The 24,407-nt window shown below is 44.0% G+C and overlaps 1 protein-coding gene across 4 annotated transcripts in view; it reads right to left on the bottom strand.

Moving 5' to 3' along the window:
• prkag2a (protein kinase, AMP-activated, gamma 2 non-catalytic subunit a) overlaps window positions 1–24,407 on the bottom strand; it is a 441,401-nt gene that overhangs the window by 160,705 nt on the left and 256,289 nt on the right. Inside the window, exon 1 of one of the 4 annotated variants that reach the window (XM_060825157.1) lies at window positions 9,201–9,419. The exons of the other annotated variants lie outside the window; for them this stretch is intronic. Within the exon in view, the coding sequence (XP_060681140.1) occupies window positions 9,201–9,294 (94 nt within the window). The 5' untranslated portion in view covers window positions 9,295–9,419. Of the gene's footprint in view, window positions 1–9,200; window positions 9,420–24,407 lie in introns of those variants that run through there. 4 annotated transcript variants of the gene reach the window in all.

The following is a 24,407-nucleotide window of genomic DNA, read 5'->3' as shown; positions in this document are numbered from 1 at the left end:
CCTGTTTCCATTTCCCTGTAGTTGCTTACAAGCTGCATAAGTTTGAACATCTTCTGATAAAAAGTTATTAACCAGAATCAATAACCATGTTTCTCTCTCCACTGCTCTGAACTACTCTGTTTGATTGGCACCTGATTTGCCATGTACAACATTCACTTCCTTCACATTTGATGCACAGTTACAGTGGTGTGCACCATCGCCAAGACACTTCCACAGCACCCTCCAAACCTGTGTCCCCTACCACCTAGAAAGATCAGAGGAGTAGATACATGGTAACAGCATCATCTGCAAATCACATTACAAGCGACACGGTGGCTCACTGCTGCCTCTCAGGGATCCGGGTTCAATTCCAGCCTCGGGAGACTGTATGGAGTTTACACATTCTCCCCGTGTCTACATGGGTTTCCTCTGGGTGCTCTGGTTTCCTCCCACAGACCAAAGACGTGCAGGTCAGGTGAGTTGGCCATGCTAAATTGTCCATAGTGTAGGGATTCTAAGCCACTGACCATCCTGACTCGGAAATTATATTGTTATGCTTCCAACATTCCTGGATCGCCATGCTGGAACTCCCTTCCAGACAGCATTGTGGGTGTGTCCACACAATCTGGATAGTTACAGTTCAACAATAGTGAAGAATGGACAACAATTCTTCAGTTAGTCAGAGGTGCCCACAGCATATGAAAGGAAGAAGAAAGCTTCCTGCCTGATCTTCTGAGTGTTCTCCAGCACGTTTTTAAATCTAAGATTTAAGGGATCTCCATATCTTGCTTTGGTTTGACACATTTTTTCTAAGTACTACAGCAATCTACACGCAAAACCATTAATTAATGGCATATTATGAGCAGTGTAAGATAGTTTAGGTAATGCCAATAAATGAGTTGAAACTATGTACATAAATAGAATTAAAATTCTTTCAAAGTGAAACCATACTGTGTAGCCTTTGCATATAAATACCAAAAAGGTTTCGACAGGCTGTTTTAAATGCCTGTTTAACTTAAATAGATTGACTCCTCTTCAAACAGGTTTCTGAAAGAATTCCACAGAAAGCGACAAAGCAATTGCATGGTATGATAATACAGGTGTGACTCAACTTTTGTTCAGCCATTTCATGGGTCTGTGTTAAAATTAAATTCTAAACCCAAGGCTGCTACAGCATCATGTGTTTTGCATAGCGAGTGATTGTGCTGCCTGACAGGTTGGTGGAGGCAGATGCAGTCATAGTTTCCATAAAGGAATTAGCTCATAAAATGATTGATTTTTACGTTAAGACTGAGGGAGAGAACATTGGGTCCAAGAACAGTATTTTAAACTTAATTAATGGCAATTATGAGGACATGAAAGCAGAGTTCACTTTAGCAAACTGATGAATTATGTTGGGAAAACAACTAATACTAGAGATCACAGCAGGTCAGACAGCATCCATGGAGAGAGACCAAACTAATGTTTCAAGTCTTGATGACTCATCATCAGAGCTGAAGTGAAGTGTGGAGGGGGTAGCATTTATGCTATTGCTGGGGTGGGGGAATGTGTCAGTGGTGGGGTGAAGGGTGATGGTGGAGAACAGATGTGATTGTTCAGATTAAGTGATCGGAATGTGAGAATAACAAAACAATGGTGTGTCTACCTGCCAGTCTTGAAAGAGAAGACAGTCCCACTGGGGTGGGGGCAGGAGAGAGAAAACATGGTAACAAAGAATGTAGCAAGTAAAGCCAAAAGAAAGGGATAAAAAGGAAGTTGGTTCACAACTTGAAGGCGCTGAACTCAATATTAAGTTCAGAAGGTTGTAAAGTGCCTAGTCTGAAGAGAAGATGTTCGCGCTGTGATTGACTGGAGCACTGCAGCATGCTGAGGACAGGTATGTGGGAATGCGAGCAGGACACTGTGTTAAAATGACAAGCTAGGGAATGTCGGGACATGCTTGCACACAGATCAGAGGTGTTCCACAAAGGGGTCATCCAGTTTGTATTTGGTTTCTCCAATGCAGATTAGGTCACATTGGGTGCAGTAAGTACAAATATTTAAGATTGGAGGAGGTTCAGCTGAAATGCTGATTCACCTGGAAAGGCTGTTTGGGCCCTTGGAGCAGGGTGGAGGTGAAGGGGCAGGTGTTGCACCTTCTGTAGTTACATGGGACGATGTCGTGGGAAGGGAGGTGGTATTGGTGGTCGAGGAATGGACTAGGGTATTTCAGAAAGGAGTGATTCCTGTGAAATGTAGACAGGGAAAGTGAGGGGAAGTTGTGTTTGGTGGTGGCATTCTGCTGGAGTTGTCTGAAATGGCAAAGAGTGATCCTTTGAACGCAGAGGCTGGTGGGATGAAAAATGAGGACGGGGAACACAATCGCACTGCTGTGATGATGGGAAGGGGTAAGGGCAGAAGCAAGGGTGATATGTCAGATGCAGTTGAAGGCCCAGTCAACCACAGTGGGTGAGAAGGAGCAAGCCATGTCAGCAGTGCTATTTTAGAAGATGGCATCATCCGAACAGATGTGGTGAAGGAACTGGGAGAATGGGATGATGTGAAAGTTATAGCAGGGTGGAAATTAGAAGGAAAATGAACCAAGTTTTCAAGATCCTGCTAGGAGCATGAAACGGCATCAAAGTGGTGGTAGGGGGCTAGTGTAGGAATGGAACAAGGTTGGTTCCACATACCGCATAATGAGGCAGGCAGAACTGGGTCCCATGCGGGTACCTGTAGCCATTCCTTTGACTTGACAGAAGTGAGACGAATTAAAGAAGAAATTGTTCAGTGAGAGAACAAGTTCAGCCAGGCATAGGAGCGTGGGGGATGGATGGGGGACTGTTCAGGTGTCTGGTCAAGGGAGAAACCCAGAGCTCACAGACCATTCTGTTGGGGGATGGAGGTTTAGAGGGATTGGACATCCATGGTGACCTGAAAGCAGTTAAGGCCAGGGAACTGGAAACTGCCATTAGGGCAGAGGGCTGCAGAGGAATTGCAGATGTAGGTGGGCAGGGTTTGGACAAGTGGAGAGATGATGGAGTCAATGTAGGGGGAAATGAGCTTGGAGGGGCAGGAACAGGCTGATTCAATGGGCCTACCAGGATAATCCAGTTTGTGTATTATGGGAAGGAGGTAGAATCGGGCTGTCCGGGGCTGGGAGACCCCTTCTTTTGGTTTTACTTGTTACATTCGATGTCACCATGTCCTTTCTCCCTTCCTCCACCCTAATGGGACTGTCTTCTCTTTCCAGTCTGGCAGGTAGTCACACCATTGTTCTGCCACTCTCACATTCCGATCACTTAATCTGAACTATCAACACCTTTTCACTACCAGCACTCTACACCTTTTCACCACCAGCATTCTACACTCCACCACCGTCACACCCCCAATCCCTCCTCCCAACAATAGCATAAATGTTGCCCCCTCCACATTTCACTTCAACTCTGATAGAGTCATCTAGACTCAAAATGTAAGTTTGCTCTCTCTCCATGGATGCTGCCTGACCCACTGTAATTTCCAGCATTTGTTGTTTTCAGTACAAATTCCAGCATCTGCAGTAATTTGCTCCTACAAGATGAATTAAGGCTGTGAGAAAAGATCTGCCACCCTGCCTACCATAATAGGCCCACACAGAACATAGGAAAGCAAACTTGGCCAAACTATACCAAAAAACACTCAGCATGCTTCAGCAGGGAACCAAGCAGGCTGACAAGTAAAACCAGGCAGCACTTACAGACAAGGGAGTACAGTTCCCAAAACACACTAACAATACTAGATCAACCACAGCTGTCCCAAAGTCCTGAGGGCAGTCTCATAACACAGCAATACCAAAGCCACACAAAGAACAGGTCACCTGCTCCCAGGACAAGACAATGGAAACACCTTACTGCAAAGAAGACTTGAATCTCCTGACCCATTTATACTGTCAGAATGTTGCACTGAATCAAGAATCAGGGCATTCATCAGATAACTTCATCATAACTAGATTACTCTATTTCTATATACACTGTATCTTTCCCCATTTTAATTAACCTTATTGTACAAGATTCCTATAAAACCTGGCTCCATCCAAGAGAACCCTTGATCTATCTGTACAGACGGTCAGTTCTGTGTCAGCCTAGTCAATTTCTCTTTCATCGATATCGCTTGCAATAAACAGCTTGTCAATTTCACCCGATCTGGGATGTATGGTCTCTACTTAATTGGAAAAAGTGAGGACTGCAGATGCTGGAGATCAGAGCTGAAAATGTGTTGCTGGAAAAGTGTAGCAGGTCAGGCAGCATCCAAGGAGCAGGAGAATCGACGTTTCAGGCATGAGACCTTCTTCAGGAATGAGGAGAGTGTGCCAAGCAGGCTAGGTAGGAGGGACTTGGGGGAGGGGCATTGGAAATGTGATAGGTGGAAGGAGATCAAGGTGAGGGTGATAGGCCGGAGTGGGGGTGGGGGCGGAGAGGTCAGGAAGAAGATTGCAGGTTAGGAGGGCGGTGCTGAGATCGAGGGTTGGGACTGAGACAAGGTGGGGGCAGGGGAAATGAGGAAACTGGAGAAATCCGCATTCATCCCTTGTGGTTGGAGGGTTCCTCGGCGGAAGATGAGGCGCTCTTCCTCCAGCCGTCGTGTTGCTATGGTCTGGCGATGGAGGAGTCCAAGGACCTGCATGTCCTTAGTGGAGTGGGAGGGGGAATCGATTCGTCGATTCTCCTGCTCCTTGCATGCTGCCTGACCTGCTGCGCTTTTCCAGCAATATATTTTCAGCTTAATTCAGTGAATGTAAGGAGCTGGGCTTAGTTCAGTGAATGCAGGGAGCTAGGTTTAGTTCAGTGAATACAGGGACCTGGTTAACGTTCAGTGAATGTAGGGAGGTGGGTTTAGTTCAGTGAATGTAGGGAACTGGGTCAAGTTCAGTGAATGTAGGGAGCTGGGTTTAGTTCAGTGAATGTAGTGAACTGGGTTTAGTTCAGTGGATGTAGGGAGGTGGGTTTAGTTCAGTGAATGTAGTGAACTGGGTTTAGTTCAGTGGATGTAGGGAGGTGGGTTTAGTTCAGTGAATGTAGGGAACTGGGTTTAGATCAGTGGATGTAGGGAGGTGGGTTTAGTTCAGTGAATGTAGGGAACTGGGTTTAGTTCAGTGAATGTAGGGAACTGGGTTTAGTTCAGTGAATGTAGGGCACTGGGTTTAGTTCAGTGGATGTAGGGAGCTGGGTTTAGTTCAGTGGATGTAAAGAACTGGGTTTAGTTCAGTGAATGTAGGGAGCTGGGTTTAGTTCAGTGGATGTAGGGAGCTGAGTTTAGTTCAGTGAATGTAAAGAACTGGGTTTAGTTCAGTGGAAGTAGGGAACTGGGTTTAGTTCAGTGAATGTAAAGTACTGGGTTTAGTTCAGTGAATGTAGGGAACTAGGTTTAGTTCAGTGAATGTAGGGAGCTGGGTTTAGTTCAGTGGAAGTAGGGAACTGGGTTTAGTTCAGTGGATGTAAAGAACTGGGTTTAGTTCAGTGAATGTAGGGAGCTGGGTTTAGTTCAGTGGATGTAGGGAGCTGGGTTTAGTTCAGTGAATGTAGGGAACTGGGTTTAGTTCAGTGAAAGTAGGGAGCTGGGTTTAGTTCAGTGGATGTAGGGGACTGGGTTTAGTTCAGTGAATGTAGGGAACTGGGTTTAGTTCAGTGGATGTCGGGGACTGGGTTTAGTTCAGTGAATGTAGGGAACTGGGTTTAATTCAGTGAATGTAGGGAGCTGGGTTTAGTTTAGTGAATGTAGGGAACTGGTTAAAGTTCAGTGAATGTAAGGAGCTGGGTTTAGTTTAGTGAATGTAGGGAACTGGTTAAAGTTCAGTGAATGTAAGGAGCTGGGTTTAGTTCAGTGAATGTAGGCAGCTGGTTAAAGTTCAGTGAATGTACGGAGCTGAAATTAGTAGCTAGTTTTAATTTCAGCAAAACAATCTTTCGAATGAGATGTGAAACAGAGACTCCATAGTGTTTTAAAACCATGCTTCAATCAAAAAGGACTTAATTTATTGATTGGACAACCACAGAATAAGTTTTTACACAACTCCAGTTTGCAAATTAGAAGACTGTCAGAAAGCACTGCATGATTCTCTGATTCTATGAAAGGAAATATTCTATCTTGAGCTTGACCATAAAAACAATCAGCTGCAATGAATGTGAATGGCCAATCGTGTGAACTGGGCACTGATCAATTAATTAACCTCATCGCTTTGAACAATGGCCCTTTCTGAGAATAAAGGAACAAGAACTAGGCAACACAGTCCCTCGAGCCTGCTCTGCTATTTAATATGATCATGGCTGATCTCATCTTGGCCTCAATACCACTCTCCTGCTGCTTCTCTATAACCCATCAACCCAATAATAATTAAACGTCTGTATTTTTTCTTTAAATTTACTCAATGTCCCAGCATCCACTGCACTCTGAGGCAGTGAATTCCACAGGTTCATGACTCTCTGAGAGAAGTGATTTCTTCTCAGATCTTTATCCTAAAATGAAGAATTCTCATTCTACATTACCCCACATAAGGAAACGTCCTCACTATGTCTATGTGTCAAGAGAATCTCCATTTTAAATTTTTCAGACAACTCACGGCAAGAAGCAATTAACACAAACACTTGGAATGAGTGTGTCCTAGCTTGTTGTGACCATTTTTAGTAAGTGTCTAGATTGTGAAAATAGGCCGTGTGGGAGAAAGCTAACCCTTTCTGTTACTTAGGAATTATTTCTCATAAGAAGTCGGCAAGGGGCAGTGGCAAAAAGAGAATTCCTGCTCTCTCTTCCTCTCCAGCTGTTCCGTGACCTTGCATATATGTGACCAGCTATAAACTGCCAACAGCATCCTCAATAGAAACCAAACAGCTGCCAACCTCAGAGGCAAAGACCTCATGAATTTAAATTGTCTCTGCGCATAAACCTGGAAAAGTCACCAATCAATGCCCAAAACCATCAAATACATCAACTTGCAAGATCTGTATATGATTCGCTTTCATGTGGATACTCTGAAATAGTTTAACCTTCCCTCCATGTCTCCATGTTAAGGAGGCACACAACATGTGCACCCATACTAATGACCTTTATAACAGCAGCATAGTGGCTCAGTGATTAGCACTGCTGCCTCGCGGGACGTGGGTTCGATTCCAGCCTTGGGTAACTGTGTGGAGTTTGCACATTCTGTCTGTGTGGGTTTCCTCAGGATGTGCAACTAGGTGAGTTGGCCATGCTAAATTACTCATAGTGTTCAGGGATATGTAGGTTAGGTGCATTAGTCAGGGGAAATGTAGAGCATTAGTTAGGGGAACAGGTCAGGGTGGGTAACTCTTTGAAGGGTTGGAGTGGACATGTTGGGCCAAATGGCCTGTTTCCACACTGTAGGGATTCTATAACTGTGGTCAGAGTTCTTGAATATTATACTTTTGTAATATAACTAACAAATGATTTGCTTCCCTGTTTGTTGAACCTGCATGTTTCACTTCAGAGAGGGAATTCCAAAGCTTATGGCCGAAGCAGCTGAAGACATGCCGTCAATGGTAGAGAGATCAAAATCTAGGGATATGTATGTAACTTACTTATAAGACTCTTGGGTGCATGCAATGTGAGTTGAAAGACTTTAAATCTATTGGAAATTAAGACAATAAACGCTATATCCTTTGTTTCTATAAATAAAATAAAACCTGTCTCTGTGTGTCTTTTACAGTCACAGCACTTAAACAGTTAAACATTCATTGAAATGACAAGCAGAAAAAGGGGTGAATAGAGAAGCTGATTGAAAAGGGAAACCGCATAACTACTTCTCTTATGAACAAAACATAAGAATGAATATAAAAGATCTTGTGCCATGATTCTAATGAGGAGCAGGAGAGCTCTGCCCGGCATAGTGGCAGATACTTATCCTTCATCCAACATTACTTGAACAGATGAAATGTCATTATCACATTGCTGTTTACAAGAGCTTGCTGTGCTCAGAATTGGCTGTTGCACTTTCTCTATCACACATCATGATACTTCAAAAACGACATAACTGACTGTGAAGTGCTTCGGGCTGTTTCGAAAGTAAGATTGCGGCTGCAGAAGTGTGAATTTTTTTAAAGATTTGCACTCTAGACCTGTTAAACACACTAGCTGTAATTTCCTATTGTGTTTTGACTTGCCCGTGAAGAAATGGAGCATAATAATTACTTTAATAAGAAAGTCAGATTTGTAGTTGTTGCTAGAGTATGATGGGCGACACGGTGGCACAGTGGTTAGCACTGCTGCCTCACAGCGCCTGAGACCCGGGTTCAATTCCTGACTCAGGCGACTGACTGTGTGGAGTTTGCACGTTCTCCCCGTGTCTGCGTGGATCTCCTCCGGGTGCTCCGGTTTCCTCCCACAGTCCAAAGATGTGCGGGTCAGGTGAATTGGCCATGCTAAATTGCCCGTAGTGTTAGGTAAGGGGTAAATGTAGGGGTATGGGTGGTTGTGCTTTGGCGGGTCGGTGTGGACTTGTTGGGCCGAAGGGCCTGTTTCCACACTATAAGTAATCTAATCTAATCTATTCAGGAGTACGCCCTTTCATCTCTTCCCCACTCACTAAAATGTTGAACAATGGAAACAACAGGTAGGTAACTTGCTCCGTGCTCACTGTACCACTGTATCCTACCCCAAAGTGACCAGTTGACTGATCCCTGGGAACACTCAAGAACAAGGAAGCTCAGCACCCTCTGATTTTACTTGGTTCCTGCAGTTAATGCCTCATCTGGTACATTAAATGTAAAACAATGTATCGATTCGAGGGGGTGTGGGGTGGGGAGTGTGTCAAGGTTTCTCTGTCACAAAGAAAGCCCAGGATTCAGTTTGTTTCATTCTCCAATGCCATTCACCAATCTGCGGCAAATTGCTTACCATGAAAGCATTTATTTTATTGAAAATACCAATCTGGCACAGATGAGCACTTCTAGAGCCTTTTAGACTTAAATTAATAAGGTGCTTCTTGACTTGCAATCACTGTTGCAATGCATGGAACACAGTCATCAACTGCCCAGCAAGCTCCCATAAATATTAATGAAATAAACAACCAGTTCAGCTAGATAATGTATTACATTAACATTCTCATGATATCAAAAGGTTGGGTCTGGTGGGGAGCAGGGGCAGACCAAACTTCGTCAGTCAGTAAATTGGTAGAATTACAGACACAAAACATGAGTTATTTTGAAATGATACAAGCTCCTAAATACGACCCATAACCATCACTTCCTTACCTAAGAGGCCATGAGGTTCTGATTGGCGTCTCTCTGATTTTTCCTCCTGGTCCTTTCGTTTCTTACTCCCTCTAAGGCTGCCAAAACGCTTCATGAGCAGTAACGGGCACAGCAGCAGTGGCAGTCACTCATGCCAAGTGTTGGGTGAGTAAGAGGCTACACTGGACAAGCAGTATTCAGTGCTGGGTCAGGAAGCAAATCAATGCAGCTGGTCCTCAGAACACACACACACACACACACCTATATACACACAGACACACACCTACACACAGTAACCAAAGAAAAAAAATCAGCAAAGCTCTTTCCTTCCCCAGCTAAAAATAGTGTTCCCCTTTATGCACACAAAGTTCAAGACAACAAGTTGACTATTCTATTCGATAGCTCCAGGATCCTTAGCTTCACTTGAGTACACTGAATGAAGAAATGTAGCTACGAGACTCCTGCAGCTAATTGTCAAGTGCAGCTGTGCATAATGTGGCTTTAAAATAGCTTGGGTCGGTTAGACTGAAAAAGGAGACCACACTGTGTCGAAAACCCCAAGCAATGATTGGCCAGGCCTGACTTCTCCCAATAGAATGACATCACATCTATTTTGATTAAAGCTCCCAGTCATTGGAAGCAAATGCCTTTTGCTAGACGGCAGTAAGTCAACTGCTGAAGCCTCGTAACGTAAATGCCTATTGCCTGCGATGCAAGTAAAGTACACATGACACTGGTTGCTCTGTATTCTAAATAATACAGCAATGTGTGTGATAACCCCACAGTCATAGTGTCTTAGAGTCTACAGCACAGAAAATGGCCCTTCAGCCCATCAACTAAGACCTGCTTGAAGGTTAAAATCCTGGGCTGTCATGTAATAAAGATGGAAATTAATGGATTCAACCACTGTCGAGCAATGCGCTTGCTCACAGGAAGCAAAGATGACCAATGTTGTGCTCAAATCCAATTACTACTGCAAATATCATGAGGATGTTTATCGGATAAAAATGGAGGCTTCTCCTTTTATAGAAGCTGAATTTCAACTTAAAGAATATTCCCTTTAACAGTTTGCACTTGCACTGTGCTTTTAACTGAGTAAAATGTCATGAGACATTTCTGAGCAATACTACTGAACAAAGATCAACACCAAGCCATGTAAGAACCAGGAGGTGGACTGGACAATTCAGCCCTTGAGCCTGCCACCATTCAAATGGAATGGCAAATGGAGTTCAATGCAGATAAATGTGAGGTGATTCACCTTGGGAAGAATAACAGGAAGACAGAATACTGGGTCAATGGAAAGATTCTTGGTAGTGTGGATGTGCAGAGGGATCTTGGTGTCCATGTACATAGATCCCTGAATGTTGCTACTCAGGTTGATGGTGCTGTTATGAAGGCGTATGGTGTGTTAGGTTTTATTGGGAGAGGGATTGAGTTCCGGAGCCGTGGCGTCATGCTGCAACTCGACAAAACACTAGTGCGACCTCACTTGGAATATTATATAAAGTTCTGGTCGCCCTATTACAGGAAGCATTGGAAAAGGTGCAGAAGAGACTTACCAGGATGTTGCCTGGTTTGAATCGAAAGCCTTACGAGGACTTAGGTCTGTTCTCATTGGAGAGAAGGCGGCTAAGAGGGCCTCCTCTAACCTAAATTAAAAGTCCACAGACTTGCCCCAAAAAGAGGGTCCAAGGAAGTTCCTGTGGATTGAAGAGTGAGGCTTTAGCTCAGGAGTCTTTGACAAGGAGGTTGAGTGAAGTGATTACACCACAGTTGAAGAGGGTGAAGACATGACTGCCAAGCTGGTTCAGTGTGTTATGTGCTTGATGTGGGAGGTCAACAACTCTGGTGTGTCTGGCTCGTATAAGTGTGGAAAGTGTGTGCACGTTCAGCTACTGACAGAGCATAATGCAGCGCTGACGAAAGAACTCGAGGACCTTAGGCTCATCCGAGAGAACGAGATCTTTCTGGACAAGACCTTCAGCGAGGTTATTACATCGGCCATACCAGAAGAGAGCGGACGATGAGGAAGGCAGAGAGGAGACAGGTGCAAAAGACCCCGGGGAAGTACCTGTCAGGAACAAGTTGAATCTTTTGGAAACAGTAGAGACAGATGACACTGCCAGTCCGCGAGGCGGCCAGGTCTGTCAATCAAAAGTTGGCGCAGAGGCAAAGCGGAAGACTCGGACATCGCACAGAGCCGTGGTAATAGGGGACTCCATAGTGAGAGGAACTGACCGGGGTTTTTGTGGCAGCAGGCGGGACTTAAGGATGGTGTGTTGCCTTCCTGGTGCCAGGGTTAAAGACATCACAGACAGAGTGCAGGAAATCCTCAAGGATGAAGGTGAAGAACCAGAGGTGGTGGTACATGTCGCACAAATGATGTCGGGAAGAAGAGGAGGAACATACTAGAGTGGGACTTCGGAGAACTAGGAAGAAGGCTGAAAAGCAGGATGTCCAGTGTGGTTATCTCCGGTTTGCTTCCAGTTCCTCGGGCTGGTGAGGCCAGAAACAGGGAGATAATGGACTTGAACGTGTGGTTGGGGAACTGGTGCAGGAAGCGAGGATTTAAATTCTTGGATCACTGGGGTATGTTTTGTGGTAAGCATAAATTATACAAGAGAGACGGTTTGCACCTTAATAGGTTAGGGACCAGTATTCTGGCAGGCAGGTTTGCTACTACAACACAGCTACGTTTAAACCAAATAGCGGAGGGGGAGGGGACAAACTGGATGTTTAAGAAGGAAATTGAAGGGAAAGTTAGAGCAAGGGAAGTCAAGAAAGACAACGGTATCAATGACGCAGAAAACTCAAAAAGGGATCATGCTGTAAGGTTAAGTGATATAGGAGTTGATGGGAAAGGTGAGGGCAGTAATAAATTAAAAATACTATACATGAATGCACGAAGCATTAGAAATAAGATGGATGAGCTTGAGGCTCTTTTGGAAATTGGCAGATACGATATTGTGGGGATAACAGAGACATGGCTTCAAGTGGACAGGGCCTGGGAAATGAATATTCAAGGCTACACGTGCTATTGTAAGGACAGATTGACGGGCAGAGGGGGTGGGGTGGCCATGTTGGTAAGGGAAGATATTCAGTCCCTTCCGCAGGGGGACCTAGAATCAGGGAATGTAGAGTCAGTGTGGATAGAGCTGAGAAATTCTAAGGGTAAAAAGAGTCTCTTGGGAGTTATCTGCAGGCCCCCAAACAGTAGTCTGGATGTCAGATGTAAGTTGAATCAGGAGCTGAAATTGGCCTGTCGCAAAGATGTTACTACAGTTGTTATGGGGGATTGTAACATGCAGGTAGACTGGGAGAATCAGGATGGTATTGGACCTCAAGAAAGAGACTTTGTGGAGTGCCTCTGAGATGGATTCTTAGAACAGCTGGTGCTGGAGCCTACCAGGGAGAACGCAATTCTGGATCTGGTATTGTGCAACGAACCAGAATTGATCAGGGACCTCAAAGTTAAGGAGCCATTGGGAAGTAGTGACCATAATACAATAAGCTTCAATCTGCAATTTGAGAAGGAGAGGGTACAATCGGTAGTGACAATATTTCTGTTGAATAAAGGGAACCATGGAGCTATGAGGAAGGAGCTGGCCAAAGATCAATGGTGCAATACCTTAGCAGGGATGACAGTGGAGGTACAAAGGCAGATATTTCTGGGTATAATGCAAAAGATGCAGGATCAGTTCATTCCAAAAAGGAAGAAAGATCCTAGGAGGAGGCAGGGGTGGCCGTGGCTGATGAGGGAAGTTAAGAAACATATAAAGTTAAAAGAGAAAAAGTATAACATAGCAAAGATAAGTGGGAAAACAGAGGACTGGGAAGCTTTTAAAGAACAACAGAGGATTACTAAGAAGGAAATACGCAGAGAAAAAATGAGGTACGAAGGTAAACTGGCCAAAAATATAAAGGAGGATAGTAAAAGTTTTTTTAGGTATGTGAAAGGCAAAAAAAAAGGTTAAGACTAAAATTAGACTCTTGAAGACAGAAACAGGGGAATATATTACAGGGAACAAAGACATGGCAGAAGAATTGAATTGGTACTTCAGATCTGTGTTCATTGGGGAAAACACAAGCAATCTCCCTGAGGTAACAGTGGCTGAAGGACCTGAACTTAAGGGAATTTATATTTGCCAGGAATTGGTGTTGGAGAGACTGATAGGTCTGAAGATTGATAAGTCTCTGGGGCCTGATGGTCTACATCCCAAGGTACTGAAGATGGCTTGAGAAATCATGGATGCGTTGGCGATTATCTTCCAGCATTCGATAGATTCGGGATCAGTTCCTGTGGATTGGAGGGTGGCTAATGTTGTACCACTTTTTAAGAAAGGTGGGAGAGAGAAAGCAGAAAATTATAGACCAGTTAGTCTGACTTCGGTGGTGGGAAAGATGCTGAAGTCTATTATAAAGGATGAAATTATGACACATCTGGATAGTAGTAACAGGATAGGTCAGAGTCAGCATGGATTTATGAAGGGGAAATCATGCTTGGCTAATCTTCTGGAATTTTTTGAGGATGTAACTCTGAAGATGGATGAGGGAGATCCAGTAGATGTAGTGTACCTGGACCTTCAGAAAGCTTTTGATAAAGTCTCACATAGGAGATTAGTGAGCAAAATTAGGGCGCATGGTATTGGGGGCAAAGTACTGACTTGGATTGAAAGTTGGTTGGCTGATAGGAAACACAGAGTCGTGATAAAAGGCTCCATTTCGGAATGGCAGGCAGTGACCAGTGGGGTACCGCAGGGATTAGTGCTGGGACCGCAGCTTTTTACAATATATGTTAATGATATAGAAGATGGTATTAGTAATAACATTGGCAAATTTGCTGATGATACTAAGCTGGGTGGCAGGGTGAAATGTGAGGAGGATGTTAGGAGATTACAGGGTGACCTGGACAAGTTAGGTGAGTGGTCAGATGCATGGCAGATGTAATTTAATGTGGTTAAATGTATGGTTATCCACTTTGGTGGCAAGAACAGGAAGGCAGATTACTACCTAAATGGAATCAATTTAGGTAAAGGGGCAGTACAGAGGGATCTGGGTGTTCTTGTACACCAGTCAATGAAGGTAAGCATGCAGGTACACCAGGTAATGAAGAAGGCTAATAGCATGCAGGTTTTCATAACAAGAGGGATTGAGTATAGAAGCAAAGAGGTTCTTCTGCAGCTGTACAGGGCCCAGGTGAGACCATACCTGGAGTACTGTGTGCAGTTCTGGTCTCCAAATTTGAGGAAAGACATTCTGGCTATTGAGGGAGTGCAGTGTAGGTTCACGAGGTCAATTCCTGGAATGGCAGGACTACCTCACGCTGAAAGACTGTAGCGACTGGGCTTGTATAGCATTGAGTTTAGAAGACTGAGAGGGGATCTGATTGAGACATATAAGATTATTAAAGGATTGGACACTCTGGTGGCAGGAAACATGTTTCCGCTGATGGGTGAGTGCCGAACCAGAGGACACAGCTTAAAAATACAAGGTAGACCAGTTAGAACAGAGATAAGGAGAAACTTCTTCACCCAGAGAGTGGTGGCTGTGTGGAATGCTCTGCCCCAGAGGGCAGTGGAGGCCCAGTCTCTGGATTCATTAAAGAAAGAGTTGGATAGAGCTCTCAAGGATTGTGGAATCAAGGGTTGTAGAGATAAGGCAGGAACGGGATACTGATTAAGGATGATCAGCCATGATCATATTGAATAGTGGTACAGGCTTGAGGGGCAGAATGGCCTACTCCTGCACCTATTGTCTATTGTCTGATTGCAGTGTGTGTGTGGGAGGAAGAGAGAGGAGCTGATTTCAGTGTGTGTGTGGGAGAAGGGGAGGGGGCTGATGACAGTGTGTTTGGGAGGAGGGGAGAGGGGCTGATTACAGTGTATGTGTGTGTGGGAGGAAGGGAGAGGGAATGATTATAGTGAAGTTATCCAAAAGGTGAGGATTTTGAGACCTGCATTGAACAGATCTTGCACTGATGACTCACAATCCCTCTTCTCCAAGTTCCATCACTGAAATTGCAGATATAGATCAGCACACCAGAGTCAACAACAAACAAATATGTGGAAACTGTTTTAGAAAACAGTATTTGTTCACAGCATGGTGCTTTTTTGGCCAAGATAATCCTTACTCCCCATCTCTAACTGCCTTTGTGCCATAGGTATACCCACAATGCCATTGGGGAGTGAGTTCCAGTATTTTGACCCAGTGACAGTGATGGTACAGTCATATGTTTCCAAATCTTGATGGCCATCAGCTTGGAGGGGAGTTTGCAAGTGGTGGTGATTTCATGCATCTGCAGCCCTTGTCCTCTCAACGGTTACAAGTCACAAGTTTTTAAGATGGAGGAGCCTAGCTGAGTTGCTAAAGTGCATTTTGTAGATGGTACACACTGAGAATCAGTGAAGGAGATAAATATTGAAGGTTGGTGTTCCAATCAACGGAGTTACTTTGTCCTGAGTGCTCCCGAGCTGTTTGACTGCTCTTGGGAGCTGCAATCGTCCAGGCAAGTGGGAAACATTCCACCACTTTCTCGATCTGTGTCTTATAGGATGATAGAACAGCCTTGGGGAACTGTGGTTCCAATGAGAAAAGGGAAATCTTGGAGAGGAACTTGCACATCCAGACTGGCCTTACTAGATTCCCAGTTGTAGTCAGACAATAGGTGTATTTCTACCACCCATAAGCAGACAAATTTTGCTGATAGTTGCTATAAACAGGTCCTGCCATATCAAAGGCATTCATGCCCCTGAGGATTGATTCACAAACTGTATTTGACTACAGGTCACTGAAACATAACAAGATTTCTATCGACCGTTTTAAGTTTTTAAGGTATCCTTTATAAACTAATGTTATTCTTTTTGTCAGAAAATAAGATTACAGTATTAGCGAAAACATAATGCTACTACAGCAAATGACCAATGATTAACATTACTCCATCAATGAGATCACCAAGAGATTTGCGAAATGTGGGCATGATCAATACTTGAGTGGGGAAGTGCTATTGTGCAATTCACTATGGCAGGTGGATACTTGAATATCCAAACACACTTCTCCTATCTTCCTTCTTATGTGTTCCACTATAGTGAAATTACTGCTTAATTGTGTGATCACTGTGCTTTCTCATCTAACAATTAGTCTATAACATGCCCAGTGTAAGTGTGGGAAAAACCCCGAAGTGGGAAACTTTAGGAATGACAGTCTAAAGTCATCTTTCTTCCTCTTCAGCATGCTACATTAACCATGTCACACCTCAAATTACTCATGTACTGGTTTGAAATGTTGTTTTCTAATTAATTTGCATTTGAATAAACCAGTACTAACTGCATCCAAATTCTCCTGAGTGAGCCTTTTCTGCAGATTAACCACTCACTCAATGAGGCATTTGAGTTGATGCTAACCTCTCTCACAATCAATCTGGGTAGGTTTTCCCTATAAAGGCGCGCAGGGGAGGAACCCGAGGCACTACAGGGGTAGTGTCTCCCACCTGCCCTCCTCCTCTAATCTAATAAGACCCGTTGTGGTAAACAGGTAAGTGCTGCATTTTGCTTGTTCTATTGCTTAGACCTAGTTTTTTTTTAAAGGTTACTTTTAGAGGGATGGCAGTGAAGGCAGTACAATGTTCCTCTTGCAACATGTTTGAGGTGAGGGATGCCATGGTCGTCCCTGCTGATTACACTTGCAGGAAGTGCACCCATCTCCAGCTCCCCCAAGACCGTGTTAGGGAACTGGAGCTGGAGTTGGACAAACTTCGGATCATTCGGGAGGCAGAGGAGGTCATAGATCAGAGCTTTAGGGAAGTAGTAACTCCAAAGATTGCAGACAGATGGGTGACTTTTACTCTAGTGATGGAGAGGGATAAGTGTGCACTGCAGGGCAAGAGTTATAGATGGGGGCAGGGAAATTATGATGCGGTGGGGCATGACTTAGGATGCGTGGCTTGGAAAAGTAGGCTTCAAGGGAAGGGCACAATCAATATGTGGAGCTTGTTCAAGGAGCATCTATTGAGTGTCCATGATAAATATGTACCTGTCAGGCAGGGAGGAAAGGGTCGTTTGAGGGAGCCGTGATTTAATAAGGAATTGGAATCTCTTGTTAAAGGGAAGAGGGCAACCTTTGTAAAGATGAGGCGTGAAGGTTCAATTGGGGAGATTGAGAGTTATAAAGTAGCCAGGAAGGATCTAAAGAGAGAGCTGAGAGCAGCAAGGAGGGGACATGAAAAGTCCTTGGTTGGTAGAATTAGGGAAAACCCAAAGGCTTTCTATAGGTATGTCAGGAATAAAAGGATGACTAGGGTAGGAATAGGTCCAGTCAAGGATAGTAGTAGGAAGTTGTGTGTGGAGGCTGAAGAGATTGGAGAGACACTGAATGAATACTTTTCGTCAGTATTTACTCAGGAACAGGACATTGTTGCCGATGTGAATACTGAGTCACAATTAATTAGAATGGATGGCTTTGAGGTATGTAGGGAAGAGGTGTTGGAAATTCTGGAAAGGCTGAAAATAGATAAGTCCCCTGGGCCTGATGGCATTTATCCTAGGATTCTCTGGGAAGCAAGGGAGGAGATTGCAGAGCCATTGGCCTTGATTTTTATGTCCTCGTTGTCTACAGGAATAGTGCCAGAAGACCGGAGGATAGCAAATGTGGTTCCATTGTTCAAGAAGGGGAGTAGGGATAACCCTAGTAACTATAGGCTGGTGAGTCTCACTTCTGTTGCGGGCAAAGTCTTAGAGAGAATTGTAAGGGATAGGATTTATGAACATCTGGATAGGAATAATGTGATCAAGGATAGTCAGCATGGTTTTGTGAAGGGCAGGACATGTCTCACAAACCTTATTGAATTCTTTGAGAAGGTGACTAAGGAGGTGGACGAGGGTAAAGCGGTTGACGTGGTGTATATGGATTTTAGTAAGGCGTTTGATAAGGTTCCCCATGGTAGGGTACTGCAAAAAATACGGAGGTATGGCATTGAGGGTGCGTTAGAGGTTTGGATTAGGAATTGGCTGGCTGGAAGAAGACAGATGGTAGTAGTTGATGGTAAAGATTCATCTTGGAGTGCAGTTACTAGCGGTGTTCCACAAGGATCTGCTTTGGGACCATTGCTGTTTGTCATTTTTATAAATGACCTGAAGAAGGGGCTAGAAGGTTGGGTGAGCAAGTTTGCGGATGATATGAAAGTCGGTGGAGTTGTTGACAGTAAGGAAGGATGTGGCAGGTTACAGCAGGATATAGATAAGCTGCAGAGTGGGCAGAAAGGTGGCAAATGGAGTTCAATGTAGGTAAGTGTGAAGTGATTCACTTTGGCAAGAGTAACAAGAAGATGGAGTACTGGGCTAATGGTCGATACTTGGTAGTGTGGATGAGCAGAGGGATCTTGGTGTCCATGTACACAGATCTCTGAAAGTTGCCACCCAGGTAAATAGTGCTGTGAAGAAGGCATATGGTGTACTGGCTTTTATTGGTAGAGGAATTGAGTTCCGGAGTCCTGAGGTTATGTTATAGTTGTACAAGACTCTGGTGCGGCTGCATCTGGAGTATTGTGTGCAGTTTTGGTCACCATACTATAGGAAGGATGTGGAGGCACTGGAACGGGTGCAGAGGAGGTTTACCAGGATGTTGCCTGGTATGGATGGAAGATCGTATGAGGAAAGGCTGAGGCACTTGGGGCTGTTCTCATTGGAGAAAAGAAGGTTTAGGGGTGACTTGATAGAGGTGTACAAGATGATTAGGGGTTTAGATAAGGTTGACCATGAGAACCTTTTTCCACGTATGGAGTCAGCTATTAAGAGGGGGAATAGCTTTAAATTAAGGGGTGGTAGGTAAAGGACAGATGTTAGGAGTAGATTCTTTACTCAGCGAGTTATGAGTTCATGGAATGCCCTGCCAGCAACAGTGGTGGACTCTCCCTCTTTTTGGGCATTTAAACGGGCATTGGATAGGCATATGGAGGATAGTGGGCTAGTGTAGGTTAGGTGGGCTTGGATCGGCGCAACATCGAGGGCCAAAGGGCCTGTACTGCGCTGTATTTTTCTATGTTCTATGTTCTATCTCAAGGTCAGTTTGTACCAGATAATTGGTGATCTTCCCATTCTCTCTCACCTCCAGGTCCAAGTGTTTGTTTTATATCAGGCAGCAAGACAAATTTTTGGATCTGGTTAAAAACAAGCTTATTCAATATTTATTGCCATGCAACAGTGAGAGAGTATGATTATTAAAGCTTTTAGGAGGCATGTCTGTGCGCCAAGGAAGCATTACTGAATTCCATTATGATTCTGTAGAATTGGATAATTCTGAAATGTATAATCTTTTTCCCTTCCTCACAGTTTCACTGAGTTTGAGCATGAAAGGAACATCTGAGATAAAGTAATTAACAATTTGGTATTGGGCAAGGCTGAAGATCTCACTCGGTGTTTTTTTACATTCTGCACTCACCAGCTCTGGATGCCAGTAAAATAAGTAAATGCAAAATTGTGTTGAGACATTGGAAATATCAGCCCACAAGAGTCAGCCTTGAATGGGCGGTAACAGTCTCATTGCAACCTGCAAACAATGGACGCGAGCTCTGTTCCAGAAGTACAAATCTGACACATTTTCTTCACTTATTCACGGGATGTGAACGTCACTGGGTGAGCCAGCATTTATTGACTGTCCATAATTGATAAGAGTCGACCACATTACTGTGGATCTGGAGTCACATGTACGCCAGACCATGTAAAGATAAGACCATAAGACCACAAGACCTAGGAGTGGAAGTAAGGCCATTCGGCCCATCGAGTCCACTTCGCCATTCAATCATGGCTGATGGGCATTTCAACTCCACTTACCCACATCCTCCCCGTAGCCCTTAATTCCTCGAGACAACAAGAATCTATCAATCTCTGCCTTGAAGACATTTAGCATCCCGGCCTCAACTGCACTCCGCGGCAATGAATTCCACAGGCCCACCACTCTCTGGCTGAGGAAATATCTCTGCATTTCTGTTCTGAATTGACCCCCTCTAATTTTAAGACTGTGTCCACGGGACCTAGTCTTCTCGCGGAAAAAATTTCCTAGCGTCCACTCTTTCCAAGGAGAAAGTGAGGTCTGCAGATGCTGGAGATCAGAGCTGAAAAAGTGTTGCTGGAAAAGCGCAGCAGGTCAGGCAGCATCCAAGGAACAGGAAATTTGACGTTTCGGGCATAAGCCCTTCATCATCAAAATAAGTCCTGATGAAGGGCTTATGCCTGAAACGTCGAATTTCCTCCACCCTTTCCAAGCTATGTATTATCATGTAAGTTTCTATTAAGTCTCCCCTTAATCTTCTAAACTCCAATGAATACAATCCCAGGATCCTCAGCCATTCCTCATATGTTAGACCAACCATTCCAGGGATCATCCGTGTGAATGATGGCAGTTTCTTTCCCTAAAAGGGTATTAGTGAACCAGATGGGACTTTTTCCAAACAACAGACTTTGGTGTTGTAGCTACTATTCAACTCTCAATTCCAGAGTTTCCCTTTGAATTCAAATTCCATCATCTACTATGGTGGGATTTGAACCCAGACCCAAGAACATTCCCAGATTAATAAAATCTTGCAATAATACTACTGGGCCATCATCTCCACAGTGGTGTTGCAGCATCAAACTTTTTTTGAATAGAATGGAGCATTGAATGGTTGCGGGTGCTATCTCCCTCTCAGATATGCCAGGTTTGGAGGCAGGAGGGAAAGGTACTTAGTTAAAGTCTCCCCAAATTCCTCCACCAGAATTAAGATCTGGGAGGGAAAGGCCTCTGGTTGGTCCTACTGCCCTGCCACCAATCAAGGCCCTGAAATGGTCAGTTAAGGACTACGTGAGGGCTTCGGTCCAGCTCTGCTGGGTTTAACCTAGTCACAAGCTGGTCTGTCACTGTGCAACTTTCCTGACAGGTCAATCTGGTTAGGTCACTGTGGGCTGGGGCAGACCACAATCAAAGGCACTTGGGGGTTGGACATAGGTAAGGGGTTGCCCACTCGGGACCACTTCTTTTATTGGTCTGTCAGAGAAGGGATGGATCTTGGCCAGAACATCTACAAGGTTCCCAGTTTTCCCTTGAACAGTGCCAAACTTAGTACCATTTCTACCTAAATCAGTAGACTCAAGGGCTTTGAAAGACAGTATAATACTTCCTTACCCTAAGTAGGCCCTGATCATCTGGATTGATATTTCTGAGTATGAATGTTCAGTGTCTGAGCTTTGCTGGACAAGTTACGTGGGGGAAAAATTAGTGGCCATAGAATCAAACCTCAGTTCAAATGGGTGCAAGATACAAATAGCCTTGCAAGGACCTTCAGGGATCCTGCTTAACCAACCTTAAGGCCGAGCACAGCAGCCTTCATCAGTCCACAGCTGTTGCTTGCCCTTACAACTTAACAATCTGAAGCCCTAAGCAGCTGAGGAAAGTGACCTTTAAGGCATGCCCAAGAATCACAGCAGTGCTAGATTCAAGCAGCACAATTGTGTCAGCTGACTTAGCCATTCTGTAACTCATGACATGTCCTCACACCCACCCCTCCAACCAATAACATTCCAACTTGTGCAATGCTGTCTCCTTGGCAGGCAGCAGGAATTCCTGGCACGTGTAATGTGATTTGAGCTGGTGCAAGTTGATTATAGTGAATACTTTGTTCAAGAGGGGACTGTTATTGCTTCAAACTATTGAGGGGAAAACGAATGTTGAGAACTTCATCGATCGAAAGTTCTGTAAAAATCACATGACATTTGCTCAAACTCAATTCTAATGTGTTTTGGGATATCTCAAATCTATAACTATCAGATTGCTGTTTGCTATCAGTAAGAAATCTGTACACATTGCAACACCAAAATTTACACACTAAAATACTAAAAAATTTTCTCAAATCTCTCCATGGCACTGCCAATATCAGGAATGAAACTGCACATATAACAATCTAGAAGGATGCTTTCTATCCATCATATCTATGCTGGTACTAGTTCTTCAACAGAGGCATAGAAATCTGCAGCACAGAAGAGGTCCTTTGGCCTATCACATTTGAGTTAGTCAAAAAGCAACCACTTACCTATTCTAATCACTTTTTCAAACACTTAGCCCATAGCCCTGTATGCCTTCACATCACAAGTACATCTTAAATGTTATCAGAGTTCCTGCCTCCACCAGCCTTACAGGCAGTGAGCTCTAGACTTCCACCATCCTCTGGGTTAAAAAGATTTTCCTCATATCTCTTATAAATCTTTTGCCCCTTATCTTAAAACTTTACCCCCTTGTCATTAACCCTCCATGAAAGGGACTTTTGCAGAACCATTTCTTTGCTCATTATCTGCCTTTGATGAATACATGATTTAGACCATTACTCAGGCAATGCAAGAATGCAGAGTAGAGAAAGGATCAAATGTTCAACCACTTTGTTCATGATTTTACTCTCCATCCTGTTACTGAAACAACTTGCTCTGATTTAAGGAGTGCCTGAGTTCACTTCTGTGCCAACACAGGGATGCCACATTTTGAATAAACTATTAAAGCTTTCACATGTGTAAAAGATCTCCCAGAACCATCAAAGAGGAGCAGATATATAGTTCCCATTCAATCATTGTCCTTCTTCTTCAGCACAGTGGCTCAGTGGTTAGCACTGCTGCCTCACAGTGCCAGGGACCCAGGTCTGATTCCACCCTCAGGTGACTGTCTGTGGGGAGTTTCCACATTCTCCCCATGTCTGCGTGGTTTTCCTCCCACAGTCCAAAGATGTGCATGTTAGGTGGATTGGCCATGTTAAATTGTTCTGTAGTGTCAAGGGATGTGCAGGCTAGGTGAATTAGCTATGGTAAATAAATGGATAGGGTGGGAGGGGAGCTGGGTCTGGATGGGATGCTCTTTGGAGAGTCAGTGCAGACTTGATGGGCTAAATGGCCTCTTTCCAAACAGAAGGGAATCTATGATTCTTTAGGTAGCATCTTTGATTACTGAATGGTTGCCAAACCATGGTGTATGCTGTCAGTGTATGGTGGACGTAGGATGAGGAAGACAGCCCCAAGTCTACCTCAGTCGGATTGTGGAAGCCAAACTTCATGCCACTGTTCTGAATTGCCAACAGTGCTAACCATCCTCCCTCAACTAACATTACTGAAAGAGATTATGTGGCTGTAGCCATATTGGGCATCGCAGGGGGTCAGGTGAGGCAAGGATAGTGCCTCTACCTCTGGACCAGGAGTCCCAGGTCTAAGTTCCACTTGCTCTAGAGGTGTGTAATAACATTTCTGAATCAGACTGATGAGAAAAATGCATCTCTATTGGTCTTTGTTGATTATTAATAAGCTAGATTGATATCTAATGTTGGCAAGCTCCTTAAAAAGGAATTAACTAGTTTGGCAGTATAGAGTCATTGGGTCATAGAGATTTACAGCATGGAAACAGACTCTTCAGCCCAACCCATCCATGCTGACCACATATCCTAAATTAATCTATTCCCATTTGCTAGCAATTGGCCCATATCTCTCTGAACACTTCCTATTCATGTAACCATCCAGATGCCTTGTAAATGCTATAACGAGGAGGAACTGAAATTGTAAGGATTTGCATAAATGTTTAATGCACTTGCAACATTGTGGCTTTCCTTCTTTTGACACTATGAGAAGGCCATAAGTCGCAATGGAATAACATAGATTGAGTTGCTGCCAGCTATTATGATTCATGTACAAGTTCCCGGCTTTCTGAAGTCTTGTAACATATGAAGATTTACACAGGTACTTCAATACAGTACACATATATTTGCCACAGGAACAGCCAACTTTTTAAACAAATTGAGTCGTGTCACCTTGAGACATTGGAGTTACTTGCACAGCATTTTAGTGAAAAAGAATAATTCCAAATGAGGTCCTTACATTTCCCATTCCAGAGAGATTCATTACCAACTTAGGTATGAAAGAACAGAGGGAATAGGAATGCGTGGAGGCCATTCAGCCCCTTGCGCCTGCTTGCCATTCAATAAGATCTTGATGGATCTGTTTGCGGCTTCAGTTCCACCTTTCTGCCTGTCCCCAAAAGCAGCTCTCATTTGTTGTGGATTGGAAGTCTGTCTTCGCTGGCAATTCAGTGCTTTTAAAATGCAGTCCATTGAACTACAGCAACCAATTCACATGCAGCACGTTTCCAAAAACAGCATCGAAATGAATACCAAATCTTTTTTTAGACATCAGATATGGAAGTAGGAATTTGATTGAAAATGATGGACTGCATTTT

This window comes from Hemiscyllium ocellatum, chromosome 5 (genome assembly GCF_020745735.1).
Source record: "Hemiscyllium ocellatum isolate sHemOce1 chromosome 5, sHemOce1.pat.X.cur, whole genome shotgun sequence".
In the NCBI taxonomy this organism is placed as follows: Eukaryota; Metazoa; Chordata; class Chondrichthyes; order Orectolobiformes; family Hemiscylliidae; genus Hemiscyllium; species Hemiscyllium ocellatum.
Note: the sequence above shows the minus strand (reverse complement) of the source record. Positions and strands in the feature narration are given on the sequence as shown.